Below are 24,811 nucleotides of genomic sequence, written 5' to 3'. Positions count from 1 at the left end.
GTGTGAGCTGGGTCAGCCCAGGGATGGACTGACTCTGCAAGAAAGTGGTTGTCTGTCTGCACCTCATTTGGTTGGCTCCTTCACTGAGAGAGAGCTGCCTAGGCAGGATATGGCTCAGTGGATACAGGCACAACTGAACGTGGCTTTTGATGCCTCTGTTCCACTGTGACTCCTGTGCAAGGGGTGGGCGCTGACTGAACACAGAGCACACTGTAGTTGTGCTAATTACACTAGGACATCCCAGGCCTCTCTGCTGAATACCTGAGAGTGCCTGGCGTGGTGGCCACATGGTGGGGATAGGAGAGCTCCTCTGCTCAGCCGCCAGCAAGGTGGCAGCTGTAGGGCCCGACCTCTTCACTTTGAGTGGGAAATGTCTCCCCGGTAAAGAGCCGCAGCAACAAGGAAATCCAGGTTCTGTTACTGGGGCTGGTGAGAACGTTGTTAGGGAAAATAGCTGATATCAAACTGAGCTTTTATTTTCATTTTTTCCCTTTTTTCCACCCTCCACCAGAAGGAACTGTTTGCTGATTGAAAATGCCCAGGATTCATTTTAAAGGTTACAGCCAACGTTTTCCAGACTGTGTATATCAAGACAAACCCCTACACGGATATATGTGTGGATCCAGACATACAGTTGTGAATGTGCTTTTTTCTGCAAAAACATACGATTTTTACATAAATGCATAAAGCTCTCCATGGAGCTCCCAATACAGAGCAGCCGTTCGACAATCAAGTCTCTTCTCTCCAATTCGCTGCTCGGGAAGTGGGTACCCGCACTCCTCTCGTTTCTCTCCGGCCAAACCCGGTGCCGGGGGGGACGGCTGCTCCGCGGAGCCCCGCACGGAGCGGTGCGCGCCGGCAGCAGCGGCCGCGCAGGGTGCGCGCCGCGGGGAGCGAACAGCAGATTGCGGGCAGCCAATGGCGAGGGCAAGCCGAGGTGGCACCAAATTTCCCTCAGCCAATCGGCTCGCGAGGGGGAGGAAAAAAAAAGAAGAAAGAAAAAAAAGGAAAAAAAAAAAAGAAGAAGAAAAAAAAGAAGCCAGGCATCATGCGAGAGCCTGGCCCTCGCCATCCTCCTCTTCCTCAGCATCCTTCCTCCCGCCCCCCAGCCCGCCCCGCCTCCCCTCCCGGGCACGCCGAGAGTCAAGCCCCCGCTGCGGCTCGCCGCCCGCTGCGCTGACCCTACGCATCCCGCAGCGGACAGGGGGTCACAGGGAGGACGGGGCGCGGAGAGCCCGGCCCCGCTTAAATACCTCCGCACCCGCCTCACCAGCCGCACAAGTCGCCCGGCGAGGGGCCGACAGCAGCTGCAGTCCAACAGCAGAGGAGCAGCAGCAGCAACCGCCGCCGGGGACATCCGCGCACCGTCGCTGAGGGACAGGGACACGGAGCCACATGCCTGCGCACTTGCTACAGGAGGAGGTAAGCGGAGGGCTTTGTCCGCTCCTCGCCACGTCCTGCTCCCTGCTCAAGGGAGCGACCCGGGCATCCACGCGTGTCCGCGGCACACGTACGTGCGTGGGGGCGCGGGCCAATTCTCAGTCGGAAGGCGAAGGCGCTCGGTGCTCTCGTAGGGCATAGCTCAGCCCCATCGGGAGGCGGTGAATGAAACGGGGACAAACAACAGCCCTATCGCCCGGAGAGGTTTTGGCGAGGGGGGAGAGCTCTCGAATAGACTGAGCGTGAAATACGGGCTTGTTTTGAAACATCCACCCAAAGCTGCTAGCGGGGGATAAGCCCTTTGCGGTATGAGGTCGTGGGGATTTGAGGAGTGGAGTGCTCGGACTGTGGTTTGTATTTTTTATTTATTTTCCGAAAAGAAAGGGCTCTCACTTCGCAGCGTTTTTAAGCCAAGTATTGCAGCAGGGAGCGTCTCTAGGACAGACGCAAGGTGAAAGCGGCCAGCTGCCCAGATGAAATGAATGACTGTCTGCACTGCCAAAGCCAAGCAAACATACAATGGGGAGACGGCCCATTTTTGGCAAAAGGCAGCCTGAGTAGCAATCTGGCACCGGGAAGATATGTGGAGTTAGAGAACATTTGAGTTTTTATTTGCTTATTTCTTGTTTGCCTCATGGCCGTCACTCTCCCCAGGGATGCAGGGGCTAAACCTGATGCTCCTGCTCGTGCATTCTCATCCTTTCCCGTTCTCCCTGTGCTGGGGAACGGGAGGTAAACCACAGCCCCCTGCCTTGCCTGTCACCAGCACGTGGCGGCTCTTCCCATCCTTTTGTGCAGCTGTTGTGACCTCCCAGGGATGCTGTGCTGTAAATAATTGTATTCCCTCGCCACCTGAAATGGATGCCAAGGACGGCATGCTCAGACCACGTTCCTTGGTCTTGACGTGTACTTTGGGGTATATCCTGGAGAATCCTGTCCCTGGGTCACATTGTGCATACTGAAATATGCAGGACCTGAGATTCAGTGCCCTGGGGCCCCTGGGCTGAACCCTTGGAGCTGCAGCTGGCTGTAGCGCTGTCTGCTTGCCAGGATCACCTATGCAGTGTTTGATGCTGGTAGGGTACGTGGTGGGGGATGTGGAGATGGGGAGCACATCTGTTGTGCAGATGAGAGCTGCAAAGTCATTCAGAAAGGAGGGGAGCTCGTGAAGATGCTTTAGTTGATGCTCTCCCCCTCTTAGCTGTAGTCCCCAGATCAATTCCTGTCCCATTTTCCTTGGTAGGTGCTGCAGCAGTTACTGTGGCCTAAAAGGACACAAAATCCATCTTTTTTTTTTTTTTTTTTTCCTCCTTGTTTCCCTGGTCTCCAGATTAATAGCTGCCCACTTCTACCCTCCCTCCTCCTCCCAATCCTTTCCACCAGGTCTATAATGGTGGAGCTGTTTTTCACAGCCGTTTTATGGCCCTTCTGATTTAAGGTTAGTTTACATGTGAGAAATGACCTGTTTGATATCAGTGTAATTCTAGCAGCAAAGGTATGTTGGTAAAATTCCTCACTTGTCTACTGCAACGCAGTAAATAAGTATTCTTTTCTTTGCTGCTTCCTTTGCACTCTCCTGCCTCCTGTTCTGCTCCTGTGTAACTCTGACTGTGACATAATCTATCGCAGAGGAGAAAAATGCAGTTCCAACCCCACATTCTTATTGTGGAAGCAGCATGTCCATATGGGGAATATTACCCGTCTAATTATACCACCAGATCTCTGCTGGGAATTTTTCCTGCGTAGACAAGTCTTCAGTCTTTTTGGTAGATTGTCTTCCAGCCAAGGAGGAAGACTGTGCCTTCCTGCCAAAATGTCAGATGAGAATATCTGACACTTTGGAACGGGCAGGATTTCTGTTTGTCTAATCTCTGGATTAAAAGCCATTTCTCACAGCTCTCTTTGAGGGATTGCCTCTGAATTCTTCAGCAGCTCGGAGTATCACACCCTCAAAGTGACATTAATTGGAGAAGCAGGGAGGGATAGCCAGTGGATGGGATGTAGAGGCTGGTGGTCCCAGCACAGCGGTGTCTGGGCTCACTGGGAGCAGCAGGGTGCTCAGCTGTGTCCAGGGTTTATCTTTCTAACTGGGGTATGTTCAACTGCAGAAGGAAAAGCTTAGAGGGCTCCCTGCCTAGCAGTCATTTCACTTCCCAGATGTGAGGAATCTCCCAGCTTTGCCAGCTCCTCCCCATAGGAAGGTATGCCTGTAACCCTGTAGTTTCTGCCCTTGGGAAAGGGAGGAGCTGGAGTGGCCATGTAAGCTGCCTGGCCTGATTTTAATGCTTCCCTCAGGAAACTAGGCCATGGCGGTGGTCCTTCACGCATCCCAGCTGCCTGGGCTTCAGTCTGCTTTTAATTCTGCAGGGTCTGAGCTCCCTCTGGGCCGCATCCCAGCTCGGTGCACAGCACGGGCCCACGGCCCCACGCATGGAGGCAGGGCTGGGCAGCACTCCCCCACCACCTGCAGTCCACGTGCACGGCACCTCCGGGTCAGGCCCAGGCATGCATTTGGGCTTGAGCTCACAGATAGGGTGCGAGTGCCAGCAAACACGCAGCTGTCAGGATGAAGGTGGAAGTGGGTGATTCAGGGTTCAGTGACCTGTTTCACGAGGGTCAGTCCTGCCTGCTCTTTTCGTCATGTGTGCCTGCTCGGGCGGGCTGTCACTGCGCCAGGGCAAACAAGCATGTGGAGAGGGAATGTTGTGTCATGGTTACAGGAGAGAGCCGGGAGCCAGATCCAAAGAGCTTGCTTCTTAAAGCTTCCTGTCCCTGCGTTGGTGGCCTCAGCTCATGGGATTGCCTTCCCGTGCCTCAGGTTGCATGGTGAAGAGTGAGAGAGGGATAAGAAGCCCAACAGCAGCTGTGAAGTGGGGGCTGTGGGGCTGACTGGTCTGTAGGTGAGAGATCCTGCTGCATCCCAGCCTCAGTGGGGACGCATGGGGACACAAAGAGGCTCTCCAAAGGAGCTTCCTGACATTACCTTGTGATCCCTAGTGGGGTAACACAAAGACGCAGGAGGCTGGGAGCAGCCTGATGAATTAAAAAAATACATATCCTATTTCAGATCATATTTCTCCCCCATCTCTTTGCTCATTCACAAGATTTCCTTTATTGTTGTCTGCTTGTGCACAAGCCCAGACTGAAAGCCCACCTTAAAACCACCCACTCATAAAATGAGGAAAATAAAAATCCTTGCAGCCTGCAAAAGAACTCACCAAAGCCACTGACAGATGAAAGACTGGCTCTCAAGTCTTTTTGTTCACCTTTTGCATGGTGTTCACCATTCACCTCCAACCCCCAGAAAGAAAAAGCCCCCTCCCTTTTGCAACCCATCACTACACTGCTGCTTTTGTAACCACCAATTTCTTTTTTTGTTTTCCCTTTTTTCATTTCTTGAACACATCCATCTCTCCAAGGAGTTCTCCTCCGCTTCCAGCACCACCATTGTCACCTCACGGGTGACCAAGAATGGGAATGCCATCGTGGAGAAGGACTTACTCAATCATGACGACTTGGCAGCAGAACGAGGCATGGTAGATGATCTCTTTGATGAGACCTACCGTGAGAAGGAAGGCCCCAAGCCCCCTCTACAATATGTCTGGAGGAATATCATCCTCATGAGCCTGCTGCATCTAGGGGCCATAATCGGGCTGATGCTGATCCCTTCTGCAAAGATCCAGACCTTGGCATGGGGTAAGCACATTTCTCCACTTGTTTCTCAGTATCTGCAAACATGGTTGTTGGGTGGGATTTTTTTTCTCTCCAAGCTTCAAGAAGGAGAAGTAAGCGGAGGTCTAGAAGATGCTTAGTCAGCTTCATAGCAAGTTATGGGAAGATGTGCTAGTGTCTCCTGTGAGAGAGAAGGATTTGACAGGGACTGCCAGGCTGCTTGAAGAGCAAACCTGGTGCAGGGGCATTAGACAAGATACAGAGAGGAACTTTGCACATTTATACTGCATCCTTGGTGGCTCATGGAGGACCTCCGCTTGGCAGGCATTTACTATGGGAACTGGCAGAAGTAGGGGTCCAGTTTTCTGGAGTATTCAACCCTCACAGAAACATTCCTGATGCTGAGTGGGGGGAAAATAAATCTGGACACAGAGCAGTTCTAGTCTGCTAGGCTTTGGGGTAACCCACATGTGAACGTGCAGCCCCTTCTAAGGGGGCACATTCTTGATGGAGCACAGTGACAGTCCCGGAAAGTTAGGAAGATATTAGCAAGAGCCCATTCAGAAGTGACTGGGAACAGAAGATATGGGGAATTTGGTGAGAGGCTGTTGCCCAAAGTAACTGTTCCTTTGCAAGTCTGCTGAGACTCCACGTGTTTGTGAGGGGAAAGAGACAATACAGTTGTGCTGAAAGTAAATGTTCACTCATATCATTCTTACAATAGCACAATTAGCTTCCACCATGCCAGAATTAAGTGTGACAGCTTTCAAAAAATAAATAAGTGGCTCTCCAGGCAGCAAATTCCAATGGAAAGCACAACCAAGCAGAAGGTAGCTAGGAGAAGATCTTTTTTTTTTTTCTGAGACCTATCCCTGAGTAGGAGCCAGACTTCTTTGACAGCTTGAAAGACAGCTGGGACTGAGGCCCAAGCTGCTGGGGAGCTTCACTTTGCATGAGGCTTTATATAGACTCCCAGAGGGTTCAAGAAGCTAAACTGTTCCCAATGGGGAGATACAGAGATTGCATCCAACCCTTGCCTTTCTGCAAAGCAGAGCATCCTGAAATAAGAAGCCCCAGTCATATTCAGAGACCTGCTGGCGTGGCAGCAATGCTTTTAGTTTCAGCAGTGTCCCTGTGAAGTGCTCAGATGGGAACACATCCTGGCCAGCCCATGAGAGGCCCCAGAGAAGTCCTTTGCTCTGCCTTGCTGCCCCTGCTGGATAGGGCCGTGGGTGGGTCATGCTCTCAGTCTGTTCTCCTGATGGCTGTGAGCTATAAGCATTGCAGCTGGCTCCCAAGGCTGCCAGACTTTGTGCCTCCCCAACTACCCAAGCATCTCACAGTCAGAAGCCTGGGGATGAGCCCACCAGATGCCACAGAACTCAAGAGTCTGGCTACAGCATCTGCAGAAACAGAGGCAGTGTTCTCTGTTCCCGCACTGTCAGCGTGGCCTTTCACGGGGATGTTATGAAAGAAAACTATGCTGGCCTTTCCCTTGTGAAAACTTGACAGGCCTCAAGGACAGGCTGCATTTTTCCCTGGGGCTGGCAGGGCTGGGCAGAACACGCAGCCTCAGCACAACATTGGAGGAGTGTTTCTGGGTTGTCTGTGTGGTGGGAAGTCCCCTTCCTGAGCGTTTGCCTCCAGACAGGAGCTGCTGACTTGTCTCACACCAACATGCTGGCAGCTCTGGTCATCCAACCCCCAGCCAGACAGCCTCAGGGCTTTACCTACCAGTTTAATGTCTGCTGAGTTGTGCTGTTATTTCCAATCCATCCAGCCCTTCTCCTTGAGGTCCCCTGAGATGTTTAAGTGGGCTTGAGCATCTCAGAAGGTAAATGATGCCTTGCACTCTGCTAAGCCCAGTCTTATCCTCAAAATGGCCTCCACGGCAGTGTCCTTGCAACCACCTGCTTGTTCAGGATGTCTGAATGTCTCTGTATGTCATCCTATGGCATTTCTTGGGAATCTGTCCTGCTTTTTTTCCTGGTTCTACTCACTCCCCTCCCTCAGCCAGCTCTGATGTGAAGTGCCAGCAGTTGTCCAGCCACTGTGAGGCACTGCATGATTCCTTCATGCACTGGGAAGGGAAGAGCATGGACTTTGAGGAACTGCATTGTTTTGGACTAGCTGAAAATCCATCTTATGTTAACAGAGCTGCAGTGGCTCCAGTGAGCTCCCCATCCCAGACCACATCCTCTGGAAAAGGACCACCCTTTTTTGCACCCTGCAGTCCAGATAGAGCTTTTCTCTAGGGCACATTCTCTGGGGCTTGGACACTTTCTTTGTAGATTTGACTTCACAACAGGGCTCCTTGCTCTTTCTTGCATTGTTTCTGCCTCAGCTCATCCCCTTTTTTTTTTTGGCAGGACATAGAGGGCCTCACTGACTGTCATCTCACAGTCTTGTTACCTTTCCAGCAAGGAAAGGACTACAGTTCCCCTCTGACACACAAAGAAAGAATAGCAGGGACTTTGTTGCTCCCAGCCACAAGCCACATGCTCATGGCAGAGCAACTCTCCCAGTTGTAATTTTGGAGTGGCTGGTTTTTGTTTCTTTGTTTAGATCACTCCTTAAGCTATATACATGTAATATGAAATCAATGTGGCCCCAGATGTTCTCTATTGTGGTGTCTGTTAGCTGATCTACCTACTGTATTTTTTATAAGGAGCAATCCTCTGCTTGAATCCTCTTCATCTAGGCCAATGTCTCCTTGATGTTTCTGTCCCTCTGAAACCAGTTATATTGGTGACTGTGTCCTCTTTTGTTTTCATTTCTCTGTGTGCTAATTCCTCTTTGTCTCCCAAGCTCTCGAGCCCTGCCTTCATCATTGTTTGCTGTTCTGCATTGCTGTGTGCATTGTATCCCCTGATCTCTTTCTGGTACAGAGCTTCCCAGAACAAGCTGGGATTGTTGATCAGGTGAAAACTCACCATATCCAAAGCTTTCTGAGCCCTTCCAGTGCTGTGACTTTCTTGCTAGCTCCCCTTTTTAATCACTGTCTTCTCCACTACACTTAACAAAAATCTGGTCCAGACTTTTAAGGGATTGTGGGCAGATTTTGTTTCTTTGTCAGACTGAGCCTGGAAGGGCAGGATGCAAAGGGGATGGACAGTTCCTTCTCTCACTGCTCACACCTCCAAAATATGATTTGCATGTTGTCTTCCGGGCCCTCAGGTGCATCAGACAGTGATGTTTGTGTTAACCCCTGATGACCTGGCTCCTCTCAATGGTGGCAGAAACATGGGTTGCTACTTTTTTGAACTAAAATCTTGCTGGATAATTTGGACAGCCTGAAAATCTCCAGCAAAACGTTTACAGAAGCCTGTTGCTACTTTCTCATAAATGCTGCTTCTGGCAACACCTCACCTAGCATCCTCTCCAGGCATGATGTGCAGGCAACAGTGTTTCTCTGCTGAGTACAGAGGGGAAGTTCTGATTTTGCCAGACAGGGAAGTTAAAGTTTAGCAACAGCAGCTCCTATTGCTCCTTCAAAACACTGTTCCTCTTATGCAGCCTGCATGCATTTCCTTACTATTGATTTATTTCTCCTACAAGCAGCAATTGTCTGCTATCCTCACTCACAACCTGATTAGTTGGACTGGGAAGCAAATTGAAAACTATCTAGAGCTGTAGCTTTCCCTCCCTCCCTCTCAGCAGAAGACCAAGAACACCTGTGGGAGGAGGGACACATCTTCATGTAAACATCCTTGGTGACAATGCCTTTAGCAAATTCCCAGCTTCCCATCATAACTTGAGGTCTGAATCTGAGTCGCAAAGAGGTAAAGGCTGTTGAGTCATATAGGCATGACTGAATCTGAAATGTTTTTGGACTCATTGTTTGGACCACTGAGTGCATTTTACTGCCAGTGGTCATAATTCTTTGTCTTTCATTTGAATGGGTCATTGGCAACATCACCTGGGATATGCCAATCTTTTGGATACTGTATACTTCAAACCACAATCATGTCACAGTACAAAACATGACACTGAAACCTCAGCTGATGGAGTGCCTATGTTCTTCAGTTTGGGGCAACATGACAAGGCAGCTATGAAAGCCTGGGCTACTTTATCTTACTTTCCCTGTTTCCATTCAATTCCCATCTTAATGGGTGATCTTGGAAAAGCTCTTCTTCATCCCCTGTGAGATGCTCATTCCCTATGTCATAGTCATCCATTCAATGGGGTGAACCCTCTGAATCATCAGGGTATCCGATTCCTCTGTTTACCAACATTTTTTTGTCTCATTGTCCATATCCTGTTCCTGCTCCAGTTATCACTGTCATAACCTATACGTATGTCTGAAAGAGCTGATAGCCCCCAAGAAGAGTTCAGGTTTCTGTGGATATGGGTGCCATGTGTTCATAGCCTGAGAACCAGGTTCTTTCCCACAGAACACTTCTACTCCTTAGATAAACAACAGCTATTGCATACGGGCCAGAGGAAAGGCTGCATGGAGTTACAGTTAGTTGTGGAACAGCATATGAGGGTTAATGAGAAAGTGAGAAAGGGAAGCCTGAGCTTAGGCTGTAGGGCCTGTACTCACCTAACCCAGTATTTACTTTCTAGTGCCATTAAAGATAATGGAAGATGGCACAGTTCCATCTCTGTGCCCAGTTCACCCTTCATTCACACCTACTGGCCCTACAGCGGGAACTTGAGCTCCTTCCCTAGGAAGTTACCCCTACAGCCTTGATCCAACATCCACTGCAAACTGCCATTGTTTCTTTTCCTATGGACTCCCTGTTTGGTGCCTCTCAGAGTATGCAGAGGTTGGAGGGATACCGCTCTCACCTCTGCCTTAAACTGCTTGTCACTCTTGGAAATCTACCTCAGCTGCCAAGATGTGCACAGTAGGTTACCCAGAGGTTTTATGAAATGTGGTTTGCAGGGCATAGCAGCTTATGCCCAAGGGAGAATTATGGTGTCACATTCCTACTGCTAATGGGGAGTGTCTGCAACATCCAGGAGTGGGTTTAGTTATTGCTGCAGTGTCTGAGATTATTCAAAACAGAGTCAAAGGTCTGGATTATTTGAATGAAGGAACGGGGCACCAGTGTCCTACATGTGTCTCAGATCTCTGATTTCAGTCACATTTCTAGAAGAGTATTTTTTTTTAATTATAAAGATATGGTACTGTCAAGCATACTGGTGACCCTTAGTAATGGGCCTACTTGCAGGAATAAGGAGCTGTTTGCAGGATTAAGCATATCAACTGAAATCCACAATTTTTTTTTTTTTAGCCAAGTATGGAGTTACCCTTTGGGAAAGCAGGAAGACATCCCTTCTCCCAGAGCTTTCATTAGATTGGTAGGTTAGATATTTTTTCCAGCCAGCTCAGACTAGAGAAGGGAACAGAAGAAAAGCCTAACCCGGGCTTGAGTTGTCCTACTAAATAACTCTAAGATAATTTACCACCTTTAGGTTAAAAGAATACAAAAGAGTAATAACAGGAGAGATAGGAAAGAGATTCTTGAAGGGAAGAATGTGGGAAGCCACTCTCTGGTAGACTGCAGAGTTGTCTCCACAAGGCTGTGTGGAACCAGTCACTATATACAATTTATGTACCCTGCCAGACAGCACTAAGCCAAGAAACCAACCCTTGGGACAAGTCTTGAAAAGGAGTCACCTACCTTGCCAAAAATGAGGAGTGATTTACCCCACATCGTGTAGGAAGCCTGTGATAACTCCATTGTCCCAAGACCTATAGTCACATCCCGATACACCTCTCTTCCTCCCAGATGAGCCTGTCTGATGAGAAGAAATGCTTTGCACCAAAGTAACTGCACTCTCAAGTTGATATATTACTGCCTAAGCATGTGCTTTACATGGGTTCTTCTCTGGATTACACAGCTTTGGGGGAAAGGTTCCCCTTTCTGTTGCTTTGCCTGAAACTGTGCTGGAGGCTGACTTGCTCTAACCACTCCAACACTTCTATTTCCTCCCCAGCAATCCTGTGTTTTGTGTTGAGTGCTCTGGGGATAACAGCTGGATCTCACCGCCTCTGGAGCCATCGATCCTACAAAGCCACACTGCCCCTGCGGATCTTCTTGACCATTGCAAATTCCATGGCCTTCCAGGTAAGCAACTGCTCTTTGTGCCAAAAGAAGTGCTCCTCTGAGTCTGCTTCAGGTACAGGACACAAGACAATTTCAGGTTCCTCTCTTCTACTACCTTTTCTTAGCAAGTAACATGCCATAAGGCCAATAGAACCAGTGCAAACAAGGAGATGCTACAAAAGGAAGGAACAATGAATGCTCACCCATCTCCAAGGATCTTGCAAGGAAAGAACTCCAAAAGGAGAGATCTCCAACAAGAGACCTTTCCTCAGTGGCAGTCAGCCCTTAAATGAGGTCTAAGAGGAGTGGAGCCCTGCTCCACCCCTTCTGGTAGCACAGGTGAGTTAACTGCCTTCACCTGTGCTCCCAGGGCTGACCAGGTCTTTCCTTCAGGTGCTCAGTCAGTGGTTTAAGCTGTGACTCAGCAGTCCCCATACACCTGTCCTTTCCATCTAACACTGTGGTGCTGAAGTCCATCGCATTGTCTTCACCTTGCCCTTTCAAAGGGTGACTGTGAGATGAACCTTGCTAATGAGATGGGGGGCGGGGACTGCTTACCAAGTTCAAGGGTAGGAAAAGTTCTCCAAAGCAGGAATGTATACTTCCCTCAAGTGCATTCTCCAATACTTGCCTTAGGAGGATCTGTGAAGGAGGTGTGGATGTGCCAAGTGCTCTTCTGGTACTTGGGTGGCCTCGCCCTCCTCTTTCTGCACTGTTGTTGACAAGAGTGGGACACCTCTGCACATACTGGAAAACCAGGCTGCGGAACTTGCTGCTGCAGAAAGACCAAGCACTTGAGCATTTAGGGGTGTCCTTCTTTGATCTGAAATACTGATGGCTGCGAATAACCCTAATATGAAGTCATGACACTAGCTTCCAAAGAATCATCCCAGGGCAGTGATGTTTCAAGGAGAGAGGGTTGGGCCCATTCAGAGTGACCCAACTGATTTGCAGGTAGCTGATAAGCACCTCAGGATATTGCCTAATCACTCCTGAGAGGGCTTCATCATCCACAAAAGCAAACAAGCAGTGAAGTCCCTAGGGACTGTGCAAAGTAGCAGAGATGGCCCTGAAGAAGTTAGAGTGAAAACCCTAATTGGATTGGTACAGAAGAATTGTCAGTCTCTCCTGTTTATTGCTGCGAGGCAGATCTAATGGAACTCCATCCTCCAATTGTACTTGAGGGGATTTCATACAGGCTTGCTAACTATGGTGGCAGCAGTGGGTAGCATGGCAGGCTGTGGCACTTTCTGCTAGAAATAGGTGCACAGAAAAGTGTCAGTGCTTTGCCCTTAAGTAATTTTCCAGCTGAGGTGTGGAGAGAAAGGTAAAGCCCAAGTGGACCAGCTATTTTAGAGACACTATGTCTCTTCGTACACCACACAGCCATAGAGGATATAATTTCATTGACGTGTAATCAGAACAGGGTGGGAATGTTTTTTTCTAGTCTTGGAAAGGTTTCTAAAATGCCGTTCACTTTCCCATTCTCTGTTAGTACCAAATCAGTTTTTCACGAAGAAGAGGAAGGACCAAGCTATTGATTCCAGCTACTGGTCCAGCACTCAGCATGGGAATGAGCCAGGTTGCTGTGTATTGGACAGTCCCTTACAAAGATCATCCTTCACAGGGTTATAGGGCAGAAGAGGGAAAGAATTTGATGAGCTATGGTTATTGGGAATAGACAAAGATGAGACATACACAGATATTCCAGCTTCAATAGGAGCTAATTCAGAGTTTTACTGAAAATTCAGTACCATTCCTCTTGAGTTTTTTCTTTTAATAGTTACTTTCAACGAGATCAAGAGAAGGTTTATTTGCGATTTAGCTCATTCCTGTTATTGACAGCAGCTCTAAAATCAGACTGGTAATTATTCAAGCCAGAAAAGATCATAGATGGTCTTATCTAAGGTCGTCCAGAAAATGCCTGTTGGCTGCTCAGAGACCTGTGGCTTCTGGTTTCAGAGAATTTGAGCCCTGTCTGGTTCTTCCATCATCAAGACCAGACAGCTGCAGTGCAGCAGAAGTCCCTCTGGTTATAGCCTATAAGCTGGAAACTCCCAAGGAAAGAGGGCTATCTGAGGCTTCACCTGCTGACCTGAGAAAGTCAAGGTTGCAGTTAGGGCTAGATATGTAGAAAAGACATACGATGAAGTTTGGATCAAGGTTCTGCCTTTTCTGCCTTGAAATCTCTGATATGTGTTTGTGCACGTGGTATGAAAGATGAGGAAGTACAACACTGCAGCTGGAGAACATGGCCTCTTTAAAGATTTGTGCCTCCTACCTCCAGCAGAAGGCATAGTTAATATAAGTCCTATGTAGTAATGAGATTAAGGAGTCTCTGAAGTAACAGAGGAAATAGATACTTCCTTAGATATGTTTCTTGCTTTCTAGGATGCTGCAATGCATGGTTTTAAACAAATCAAGATTTTGCTGAAGAGGAATGAATATAGGCTCATTCTTAAGAAATCCATTCTTAAAAGTGGCCAAAACAATAGTTTTGTAATACAAATGATGAAAACTTTGACATTTTCCAAGCCATATTGATTTCATAGCCCAAAACGAATGGGCAAATTTTGGTAACTGGTCATTGAAATTGTGTGTTTATTTCTAAAGAGGGACTTATCTTTTAAGATTGCTTGATTTCCAAGAAGGAAAAAAAAATTTAAAACAGGATTGCCCCCAGGTCAAACAGATTTGGCAATCCCAGGAAATGTAAGGCAGACTGACCCATGGAAAATGTCATAGTGGAGCTAAGGGGCAGGTTGATCAATACCTACTGGCAGCTCTAGGGACATGGTCAAGAGACCAGTGTGTGCTGAGTGTGTGAGGGAGGAGGCATCAACTGGCCAGTTAGGACTGGCTGTTGTGGGGTGGGGGAACAAACAGGCCAATCAAAGCCTGTGATGCTGTAGAGGATGTGCAAACCAAGACCTAAAGTTAACTAATTAAAAACAACAGCAAGAAAAGAGAGAAAAAGAAGACCCATCAAAGAAGCAAATGTTACAGAACAAAGAAGATCCAACCTCTGCTTTAAAAGTCAAAAACCTCGAATCTTAAAGAAAGATCGAACGACTAATAGACATCCATGTCAATAGGATTTAGGCCCTTTTGTTTATCTCCAGCCCTAGCTCTAAATTTCTGCTCATCTTGCCTTGCAGAATGACATCTACGAATGGGCCCGGGACCACCGTGTCCATCACAAGTTCTCCGAGACAGATGCAGACCCTCACAACGCTATGCGGGGCTTCTTCTTCTCCCACATCGGCTGGCTGCTGGTACGCAAGCACCCAGATGTCATAGAGAAGGGCCAGAAGCTGGACCTGAGTGATTTAAAGGCTGACAAAGTGGTGATGTTCCAGCGGAGGTGAGTAGTGGGATGTGGGACCCCAGAAGCAGGCTAGGGAGCTCCTTTGGTGGAGAATGAAGGGAGCTGGGCTGTCACGTGAGAAATGTGAATTCTTGGTCTGCCTGAGGCTCTGCCATGAGATAAGCTCTGTGGGAAGTCAGCTGTGCCTCTTCTATAGGAAGCATTTAGAAGCTGGTGCCAGGGTGCCAGACCTCCCACACCCGTTTCTTACCTACCAGTCTTGTAGCACCTCACTGGCATGGGCTGAATTTCTCACCACAAAGCACTTTCATGCCTTTTTGCCCACAGTCCAGCTGCTGCCTGAGCTGGCCCAGAACCCACCTGTGTGTGCCTCTGGGCCATCCTTGGAGAAGCTGTGGTTCATGTTCCAGGTCACACCTCTGCCTCCCTCCCATCAGTCTGCTGGAAAAAGATGAAAGGAGTTGAAAATGGGGACAGGAGAGGGGCAGTCACTAGAAGGACAGTCTTGACTCATTTGTGCCTCTTGTATGAGGTGTCTGTCATCTGTCTGGGGCTGTACCGGGGCTCATCCTTGGAGAAGATGAGCTTGTCACCAGGGCCACAGGAATGGGACACTGAATGCCAACTCAGTCCCAAATGAACCAGGCAGTTTATGCTCTCCTACTTTTTGTGCCCTGGATTTCTCCTGTGGATCACCAGGGTGGCTCAGCTTCCCCTACTCCCATCCCTCCAGTGCAAGAGAGACGCAATATGTGCAGCTATTTGAACGGGGCAAGCGTCCTCTGCTTGCACTTGTTTGTGGGGTATATTGGCAGACAGGGCCAAGCGCAAGGAGGAGATGCAGCACGGGGCCAGAGCTGAAGAACAGACCTTCTGCAAACGTAGCATTGCCTTGTAGAGACCAGCTAATGGATAAATGGGAGATCAGGAAAAAAGCAGCAACTGGTGTCTAGACTTACGGAGATGGGGTCATTTCTACACATGTGACACTGTGACAAAGAGGGCAAGTCTCCTGCTCAGAGACAAGGCTTGGAAGTCTCCAGCAAGGGCTTCTGTGCACCCAGGGTAAAAGATATGGGGCTCAAGATTGAGATATTTCTGCACTTGATTTTCCCTGTATGGCTCAGACAAACGTGAAATCTCCCAAGGGAGGACTGAACCATCCCTGCCTCTGCCACTGAACAGTTTCTTCCTGGTCCCTTCCTTTCCAGATACTACAAGCCCTCCGTGGTGTTGCTGTGTTTCACGTTGCCCACTGTAGTACCCTGGTACTTCTGGGATGAATCCATCATCATCAGCTTCTTAATTCCAGCCATCCTGCGCTACACCTTAGGGCTCAATGCCACCTGGCTAGTGAACAGTGCTGCTCACATGTTTGGCAATCGGCCGTATGATCAGAACATCAACCCACGGGAGAACCCGCTGGTCAGCGTGGGGGCCCTAGGTACGTTCAACATCCATGGTTTTTCACTGCTGGTGCTGCAGCTGTTTATGGAGATTTCTGTGAAGTCAGGTGTCCTCATTTCTGCAGCACCCTTCCCTCCCTGCCACGCAGCTTTTGTATGTGGAGGTGTTTCCCAGTCTAGTCAGTGAGTACATAAGGGCAGTGGGGTTATCAGCTTCCACTAGCCTCTCTGCAGCCTGGAAAAGACTCTGTTAGACTTAGCACCTCCTTATCTCAATAGCAGTTTTTTATTTACCTTGCTCCAAGGTCTCTCTGCCCTGTTTACCAGACCAAAAAATTTGTTCTGCATTCTCTGCTTATCTCTCTTAGATTTATCATCTTGAAAACCAGCAGATGCATATTTGTATGTGCTCTTAGCGTGGCTAGTGATTTGGGGTTACTTGAAGATGAGACAAGCCAGATCTCATGCATTTTCTCAAATGCTGAGAATCTAGGAAAGTATATCGTAAAGTCAGCATTTGACCATATCTGTTCCCCTAAACTCAAATCTCAGCTGGTATGTATCCTTGTATATTACTGTGGCTGCACTGATTCCCATCACTGAAAGATCTATTCATGAATTTTTAGAAGGGAGGGATTTTAACTGTGGAAAGCCAGGGGGTAGGAGCAGGAGTTCAGGCAATGTAATTAGGCACTGAAGCCCACCTTAACACTCTCCAGAGCAGAGGATAACTGGCTGATGTAGACTGCTTAATAGAGGTCTGTCTGCATTGCTCCCATCTGGAAATACCTTTTGGATTTTGGCATTAGGACTGTTGACTGGCCTCTCCTGGTTTGTCATGGACTTGATGCACATCTGTCTGGTAGTTCAACTTATACTAGAAGGTATCTCATTGTGGCAGAAGAAGAGCCATTAGGATTCCCGCAGTTTATTAGTGCAGTCTGTGAACCAGAACCTTTCTAGCCTCCTCACTGCATGCTCATTTTCCTCCAAAGTCTCATAACTCTATTGCTGTCATCACCTCTTTTGGGCCAGCACAGGCTTCCTCTAGTGCTGGACTGAGCCCAAATGAGATGGGGGGTAGATCAGAGGAGAAACTGAGCTGAGAGGAGAGAGCAACGCAGACTTAATCCAGAGCCTGTTGCAGAACTGTGGTGCTCTGGGCCAAGTAAAACGGGCCCTAGCCTAGAGCTCTGCCCATCCTCTCCATGGTCTTGTTTTGCAGGAGAAGGATTCCACAACTACCACCACACTTTCCCCTACGACTACTCCACTAGCGAGTTTGGCTGGCGCTTCAATTTTACCACAGCCTTCATCGACCTCATGTGCCTCCTGGGGCTGGCCAGCGATCGCAAGAAGGTCTCCAGGGAGGTCATCTTGGCCCGGAAAATGCGGACTGGAGATGGGAGTCACAAGAGCGGCTGAGTTCCTACTTCACACACACATCCACACCTCTCCTTCCTCCTTTTTCTCCCTTTCTCCTTTCCTGACCCCCCTGAACACGCTGGACAAAGGTTTAATGTTCTGTTTACTAACTACTGAATAATGCTACCAGTTTGCTTACGATAATGATAATGAGTTTTAACCTCCTCCCATGGTGTATTTTACGTGATGTATTTAAGACCTGGAGCTCTGCCTTCCTAACACCAGGCCACCCCTTTCCCTCTTCCCCTGCCCCTTTTCATTTTCATTTCTAACTCCTCTGCCCTGTCTTCTTCTTTGCTTAGTCCCTGCCTTTCCCCAGTGGAGGAGCTGGTGAGAAGCAGCTCAGGCCATTTTAGCCGGCTGCACACCGCAGCATTGAGGGATGCCCATACTATCCATCTAAAGAGTTGAGCCAAAGTCAGTGTGACTGTCTCCCCAAAATTGCTTCCTCTCTTCCCTCTGTCCCTCCTTTCTCAAGGGCTTTTGATGCATGGCATGCCTAAACCGCTCTCTGGGATAAGCAGCCCTGTCCCTTTCCCTTACAGTTGGGTGCAGAGCATGGGGAGTGCTCTCCCCCTCCCCACCTCTCATCCCTCTGATGGTGGGAGGAGAGCACCAAAGGTGTCTGAGAGCTCCAGGCAGGTCTTGGGTGGTTTTGTTGGATGCTGCCGAGATTTTGCCAGCAAATAGGATGTGCCAAAATTGAGAGGGGGAGAAGGATGTAAACCAAAGTTCCACTGCTCTATTAAGCTGCTTTACTTGCTGGAGGAAGTGTCCCTACATGCTCCAGAATGTGGGTGCAGAGACACAGGGGACATGGCTGGTGTGGCAAGGGAGCACCTGTGGGCTCAGGAGGGTCTGTGGACATCTTGGAAGATCTAGAGAGCAGGTCTCTCCCTCTGCATGAGTTCTGCTTGGTCGATTAACAAGTGCCTGACAAACACTGAGATGGAGCGAGGTGGCAAGGAGCTGAGGGGTTTTGCAGTCCCCAGCTCCCTGAGGAACGGGGATGCACTCCCAAGAGAACACAGGAAGAGTACACAGCACCTCCTTAGTCCCGCAGCTTGCTTCCTGGCCCCCTGAGACTGCCAGCTTGCTGCTCAGCCTGGTGAGCAGGCTGCTGTCCCGCTATGCAGGCAGCGCGGGTGGTGAGGCAGTGCAAAGGTCGGTTATATCACCCGAGCCTGAGACAGCGTGGGCAGGAGCTGTAGGGCGTGTAGGGAAAAAGGAGTTCCTGTGGGCGTTGTTTCCTGCAAGCTGCACAGGCTGTAGCAGGAGTTCAGGCAGTTGGGCAGTGGGTGCAGCGGCCCCTCACCAGGCTGAATGTTTTTCTTTTTTTCCTCCTTAGCTCCCCCCATCATTATCCACTTTTATTTTTGCCATTAGTCGTAGCAGTAGTATCAGTTGTGTTGCTTAAACGCGTGGATGGAACTGGAGGAAAGCATGAGAGGTGACCAGGAAGGGGTAATGTTGGAGCAGATTGGACCCCGCCCCCTCCCCAAATTAGGGACCACCCCCCAAAATTAGGACCCCCCCCCCCCCCTACTAGTTCTGGAGGCAGCTCATCCACCCGGCCCCTTGCCCTGCTCCTCATAGCACAGCTGGGCAGTCCTCCTCTCCTTTCCCCTCCCTCCCGCAGCCTTGTCACTGCTCATCAGCAGGGCCCCTCTGCTCTGGCAACCGGGGTCGATGCAGTCTCCAGCTGAGGGCTGCGATGAGGAGCTCCCAGCGTGCTGCAGGTAGCGGCAGAGGGCTGGAGGCAGCATCCTTACAGCCCCATTGCTCCGTCGGGGTCAAAGGGGAGAAACACTCTTAGCTCTACCACGGTGGGCTGCCTTCACCAAGGGTTCCTTCTGAATTTCAAGTGCTGATTTGGGTCCAGAATCTGGAATTAGGGTGGAAGCTGAGGAACAGTAACCAAACAGTCCTGGTGTTTGCCCAGTCACTTTCAAGGTGGATTGGCAAATATCTCTGGGTGCCTTAAATCTTTCTTTAGTATACATAGAAGTATTGACAGCTGTCTGCTGTTTTTCGTTTTGTTGTTTTTTTTGGGATTTTGTTTTGGTTGGTTTTTTTTGTTTTTGTTGTTTTTTTGCTGAATAACGAACATTTGAGGGGTTTCTTAATTATTTAATTGCCTACATTGAACTGTGGGTGCAGGTGATTTTGAATGTACTTGAGTTAGAAATTTTTGTTAGATTAAGAAACAGGTACAACATTTTAGGTAGACCTTTGATATATATATATATCTATATATACACCTATAAATATATATATATATATATTTTTGGTGGCATGTTTGTATCCTGGATGCGTCGTCTGTATGTTTAGTGATTAAATGAGTCTGTGAGAGGTGGAAGTGAGTTCCCTGCTCGGGGCTGCACGCTGCCTGCAGGGAGTGGGAAGGAGGCAGCAGCACACCACGTGCACACTGATGCTGGAGGAAGCATTTTCCCAGTCCCAGTGGTGTCATGGAGAGAGCAAGCGTTGGGTGCTCGGGGAAGGACCGGAGAGCTGAACCTGTGTGCTGTCTGAGCTCTGTCACTGTTGAGAGTAGGATACGATTTTTCACAGCTTAGGAATTTCTGCATAGTAGTATCTCTCTGTTTTGTGTACTGGAAAACAAACAAAGAAAAAAACCTTTTTGAAATAATTTCTACTAATACGGAAACAGACATCTGGTTGTGCTGATCTGGAATTTTATTTGTTCATAATAAAAATGTTACTTTGAAGACCTGTCTGGCTCTCAACGGGGTACCGGGAGAGGCTCAGCAACTCAGGGGGCACACAGTCACACAAGCTTTTGGCCGAGCTGGTCCTCATGGGCCCCTTCCAACGCGAGATACTCCGCGACGCGCGGGCTGGGAGTTACCGACGCCAGCCCTGCTCCCTCGCGGCGGTGGCGGGAAACGGGTGATCGCCCCGTGCCTGTGTAAGGGCTCTGAGAGAGCGGCTCACCGATCCGTCCCGGCACGGCTGCCCGGGTTACTGCCGATTACCCAGCCGGGCCCGGTGCCAGCGGCCGTGCATGCGGCACAACACGTAATACCGGCAGCCCGGCCCCGCGTCACACGAGTTCATTCACCTCGGCCGGGGGAATTTTCCTCCCGCTGCCGGATCTTTCCAAGCTGGAGGGGAAGTAAGAGAAAAAAGGGGGAATCCCCGCACCAAGTGTCACTTTAATCGCTGTACGCTCCCCCTCCCCGCCTCGCCCAAACACCCTTCAGTCGCGTGGCCCCCAGCTCGCAAGCTTGGGACGCGGGCTCGCGCAGCACCGAGCAGCGTGCGGAACGCGGCCCGAGGGGCCCCGCTGTGCCTCCACGCTGAGCTCCGGCCGCAGCGCTCAGCCCCGGGGGGGGGGATGGGGCGAGAGGGGCGAGGAGCTGCTGCTTGCGGTAAGCAGCGCTCTTCTGATTCAGCACGAGCCCTTTGAAAACAAGCGAGGCAGAAAGCCCACCTCCAACCCCGATTATTCAGCCAAGCCTAAAAATAAAGTTAATGATCCCCCTCTGCCTGCGTTTCACGAGAGCAGAGCTCAGATCTCTGCCTCTCCCTCTTTCTCCAAGGCTGTCATTAAATCCCCTGCCCAAAATATGCTTTCCGGCACTATCGAGCCCCGCAGCGCTGCCAGCTCAGCACCGAGCTCGCTGCCTGGAAGCGTTTCTCGATTCCTGTTCCCTGTGTAATCTATGAATTAGGGGTGCCATCCCGGTGCACCCCAACGCTGCTTCTCTGCGGTTCTCCCCCCACACCGGGGCAGGGATGGGTTAAGGCGCTGCTGGGAAGGGAGGGCAGGGAAACAAGCGATCGCTTGTTCGCACCAACCGACGGGAGGGAGGGAGGGAGCGAGCGAACGAGTGCCGCAGCCTGCGGGCGGACAGGTGGGGCTGCGGGCACGGCCCCTTCCATCCCCGCCTCTCTCTTCGCATCCGGGGGCCGTGGGCACCGGGCAGACCGGCGGACACGTGGATGCGGCGACCCTCCCCCTGCACCGCGGCCCGGCGCCAGGCCGCTCGGCCCCCGGCTCGCGGAGCCCCATTGGCTGGGCACAGCCGCAACGGCTGACGGTGCACAAAAAAGAAATAAATAAAAGGGAGGGAGGGGGTGGGGGGGGCAGGCTGAGTTTGCCTGGAGGTTACTGTCGGTCAGCCCACGGCCTCCCGGAGCGTGTCGGCCCCGGCTGTTTACAGCAGCCCGCAGCTCCTGACCCGCGCAGGGCCAATCGGCGGCTCGCCTGCCTTGTGTGATCCCGCCTGGCCCAATCCGCGGCCCGGCCTCCGCGTTTCTGCTCTGCTTGCGGGGCCGCCCGCCGCGCCCCGGGCCCCGCCCGCACCCGGCTGCGGCACGAACGGGCGGGGCGCGGGGCTCCGGACGCTTTGTCACTGAGCGCTGCCGTCGCTAAATACGACCCTCTGCTGGGAATTGTTCACTGCGGCAACCTTTTCTCACTAAGCTATACGGATAACCATAGCGCTTTGCAGAACAAGCAGGATTTCATAATGGGAGCGACAACAGCTGCGGCATGCCGGTTTGGCACTGTAACAAACACATCTGCTCGTCCCACGTGGTTTGTTTCTTTCGGTTCTCCTAAAATAGCTTTTTGCAAAACCCTGCCGTTCTGTGCTCTGTCAGCAGTGCTGCCCGCCCTGCTCCAGGCACCCGTGCACCCACGCTGTGCTGTCGTTACACATGAGCAGAGGTTACCTCGTGGCACAGTGCTGGTGACGCCTGCTGCAGGTCTTGTCACAGCCAGAAACGTGGGGGGACTCACGCGGCCGTAACGCTGTGCTTCTGTCTTTGCAGTCTGCTGGGTTAGGCAGCGATGATCTAGGTACCAGCTATTTAGCTGCCATTTGATCACCAGCCTGACCCCGAATCCCAAAGAAATGACGCTGAGATGCATTGCTCCTGGGTGACCACCAGGAAGTGCATCATTGGAAAAGCAAGGTAATTAATGTCAAAGACCTGGGATGTTACAGCTGTGACAGAGGATCCTAGGCCCTCCCACCTCCAGCAGGTGAGGATGTCAGGCCATGCTGTGCTCACCTGTCCTGAATTCCCCTCTGGCCAAAATTCCTCCAACCCAACCAAGGGCTGAAGTATCTCTTGTCACAGGCAAAGATGGCGGGGGCAGGTTTCAACCCACTTCAGCAATTTTAAAGTGATGCGTGAGATCCACATAGGTTAAATAAGCATCTTTTATAGCTGAGAGAGACAGGGAGGCGGTTCCTAGGCTGACTCACAGCAGCAGCCCAAGATACCGGGTTTGGAAAAGGGTGAATCACCTCCAAGTGCTGCCTCTCTGCTTTCATACCCAGATGCCTCCACTGGGTTGGATGAGGCTGGTGCAATGGGCCCCACTCCTGGGTGTAGGCGGTGGGAGCCCTCAGCCCCCAGCAGTGTCCCGAGAATGCAGAGTGAGCTATGTCAGCCTGAGAGCAGTGGCTGTGGCTCACCGTCCTTGTCTGGGGGCTGAGGGGGTTCAAAACACCCCAGGAATTACTGGAAATTGGAAAAGCAGAGCTGAGCTTGACTGATAAGAGTTCTTTTAACGCAGGAGGTGATAAACTGGGAAACGTTGCCAATGGGCAGCCTGCATCAGCACATGCAGCGAGGGGAGGGTTGAGACTCACAGTAAGGAGCTCTATAGCAGGCTGCCAAGTTCAGGGCTGTGCCCTCCAGCAACTGCACACCCAAAATTACCACGGTGTCTGATGGCACACAATGAATATCCCATCTTTGGGGGATGGAGCTCAGTGTGCTGCTCCTGACCCATGAACTCATCTCAAACCCATAAATGCAAATGTGCTCTTTGAGCTAATCAGCACACAATGGGCTGGGACTGATGTGGTGGAAGAAATTGTGGACCCATGAAAGTACTCAGGAAATATCAAGGCCCTGTAAAAGCACTGCTAACAACATTCCAACTTTGGTTTAATGCGTATGTGGGATTTATTTTCTGTGTTTATGAAAATTTTCTTTGTCTCTCTCCAATTCCTTTTTGGCTGTGGCATGTGCAGGCAGAGCATTAGGGGGCGTATGAAGAGAGCACCAAAAATACATTTTCTCTTTGCAGAAGTCAGCTATACCAGTATTAGCTTCCACCTGGATTCAGGGCAAACCTGAGAATCAAAGAAAAAAACCATGGTCTTTTCAGATCTATCTGCAGACAGAGAGCTGGGATCTCCCAGCTTTCTGGTGTTGTTTTTTCTCCAGGTCGTTGTCTCTCTTAGTGTTTTATTTCTTTTCAATTTGGACTCCTTCCATTATAATGCATATAATCAACACTCTTGCACACAAATACAGATGAAAAACCTTTTTCAAGCAAAGGCCAAAAACATTCCATTTTGAAAATATCCAAACCAGAACACATCGACACAGCAGCAAAACATTTTTTTCTTCTATTCATTTTCTTCTTCAGGATGCTGTTCCTGGCAGCACATCAGTCCTGATGGGATGATGGCAAGAGGTCCCCTGAGTGGCACAGAGCTGCTCAGGAGGTGACACAGGTTCACACCCCTTGGGCTGGGCCAGCCCAGAGCCTGAGTCACTCATCATGCATTTACTTCTCGCTGTGCTATTGGCTTCTCATACACACCAGGCAGGTCACCTAATCCTCCTGCAACTGGCACAGGTGATGCTTTCCTGCTTCTCAGATTTTCTGCTGTGGTCTCTGGAAGAGAGCCTTGACATCTAGTGTCTAGCACAGAGAAGGCAGGCTTTGGTTGGGCACACTGATGGCCGTTGCACTGTCCCACTTGGGGTTGAGCTGCCTGTGTTGCTGTGAGGCTGACAGGGCCTTCAGCTCTGCCCCCTGACAGCCCAGCAGCACAGTGCTGAACCACGCTGCAGGCAGACCCTGAGCTGCGTGAGAGCTGGGGACTGTCTCTTTGCCCTCCAGTTACACAACAGTGATACATCTCCATTCCACATGGCCAGAGAATATGGATATTTCTAACCCAAATGTTTGCCTGGGCGCAGCATACAGTGTCAGCACTGGTGGCCTCTGATCCTCTCTGGCATGTGGGGGGCAGGTCAGGTGCCTGGCCTCGTGTCACCAGCTCAGCACAAAGGGCAGTAGCACACATACTTACAGACGCTTTTGCTGTTCATTGCCATGCTCACATTCAAAAGACTGCTCAAAGCACATCAAACAGTATATATTTACTAGGCTTGGATTAAGCATTGGATCTCACACACAAACCCACTTCATAGCACACTGGCCTATTAAATGCAGTTGGTTCCCCTCTGTAAAAGGACTACTGAGGGGAAAGGAGCTGTTTGTGATCATGAGAAGGGGGACTCAGTGCAGGAAAAATGATGGCAGTGCTCATTCAGTGTGGTAAGCTTAAAAATAATCCCTTTGCTCCTTCAGTTTAAATATAATCCCCCCATCATCAGTGAAAATCACTGAGACTCCTGACACTGATAGAGCACCTTCCAGGAAAAGCTGAACTTTACAGCTGCTGAAAAAAATTTCC

General features: G+C 50.1%; 2 protein-coding genes across 2 annotated transcripts in view; one reads left to right on the top strand and one right to left on the bottom strand.

The window, feature by feature from the left end:
- Positions 1 to 24,811, bottom strand: part of SEC31B (SEC31 homolog B, COPII coat complex component) — a 109,327-nt gene that overhangs the window by 21,758 nt on the left and 62,758 nt on the right. The window lies entirely within an intron of this gene.
- Positions 1,331 to 18,094, top strand: SCD (stearoyl-CoA desaturase). Its single transcript, XM_065746097.1, has 6 exons — positions 1,331 to 1,422; positions 4,860 to 5,136; positions 11,062 to 11,192; positions 14,330 to 14,535; positions 15,711 to 15,943; positions 17,131 to 18,094. Exons 1-6 carry the CDS (start codon positions 1,396 to 1,398, stop codon positions 17,328 to 17,330), a joined length of 1,074 nt encoding a protein of 357 aa, XP_065602169.1. The 5' UTR covers positions 1,331 to 1,395; the 3' UTR covers positions 17,331 to 18,094.

The sequence above is a fragment of the Cyrtonyx montezumae genome, unplaced genomic scaffold (assembly GCF_038088225.1).
Source record: "Cyrtonyx montezumae isolate F1298 unplaced genomic scaffold, pur_monq_1.0 scaffold_4, whole genome shotgun sequence".
Classification (NCBI taxonomy): Eukaryota; Metazoa; Chordata; class Aves; order Galliformes; family Odontophoridae; genus Cyrtonyx; species Cyrtonyx montezumae.
The sequence above is the reverse complement of the archived record's forward strand: the minus strand, read 5'-3'. Positions and strand labels throughout refer to the sequence as shown.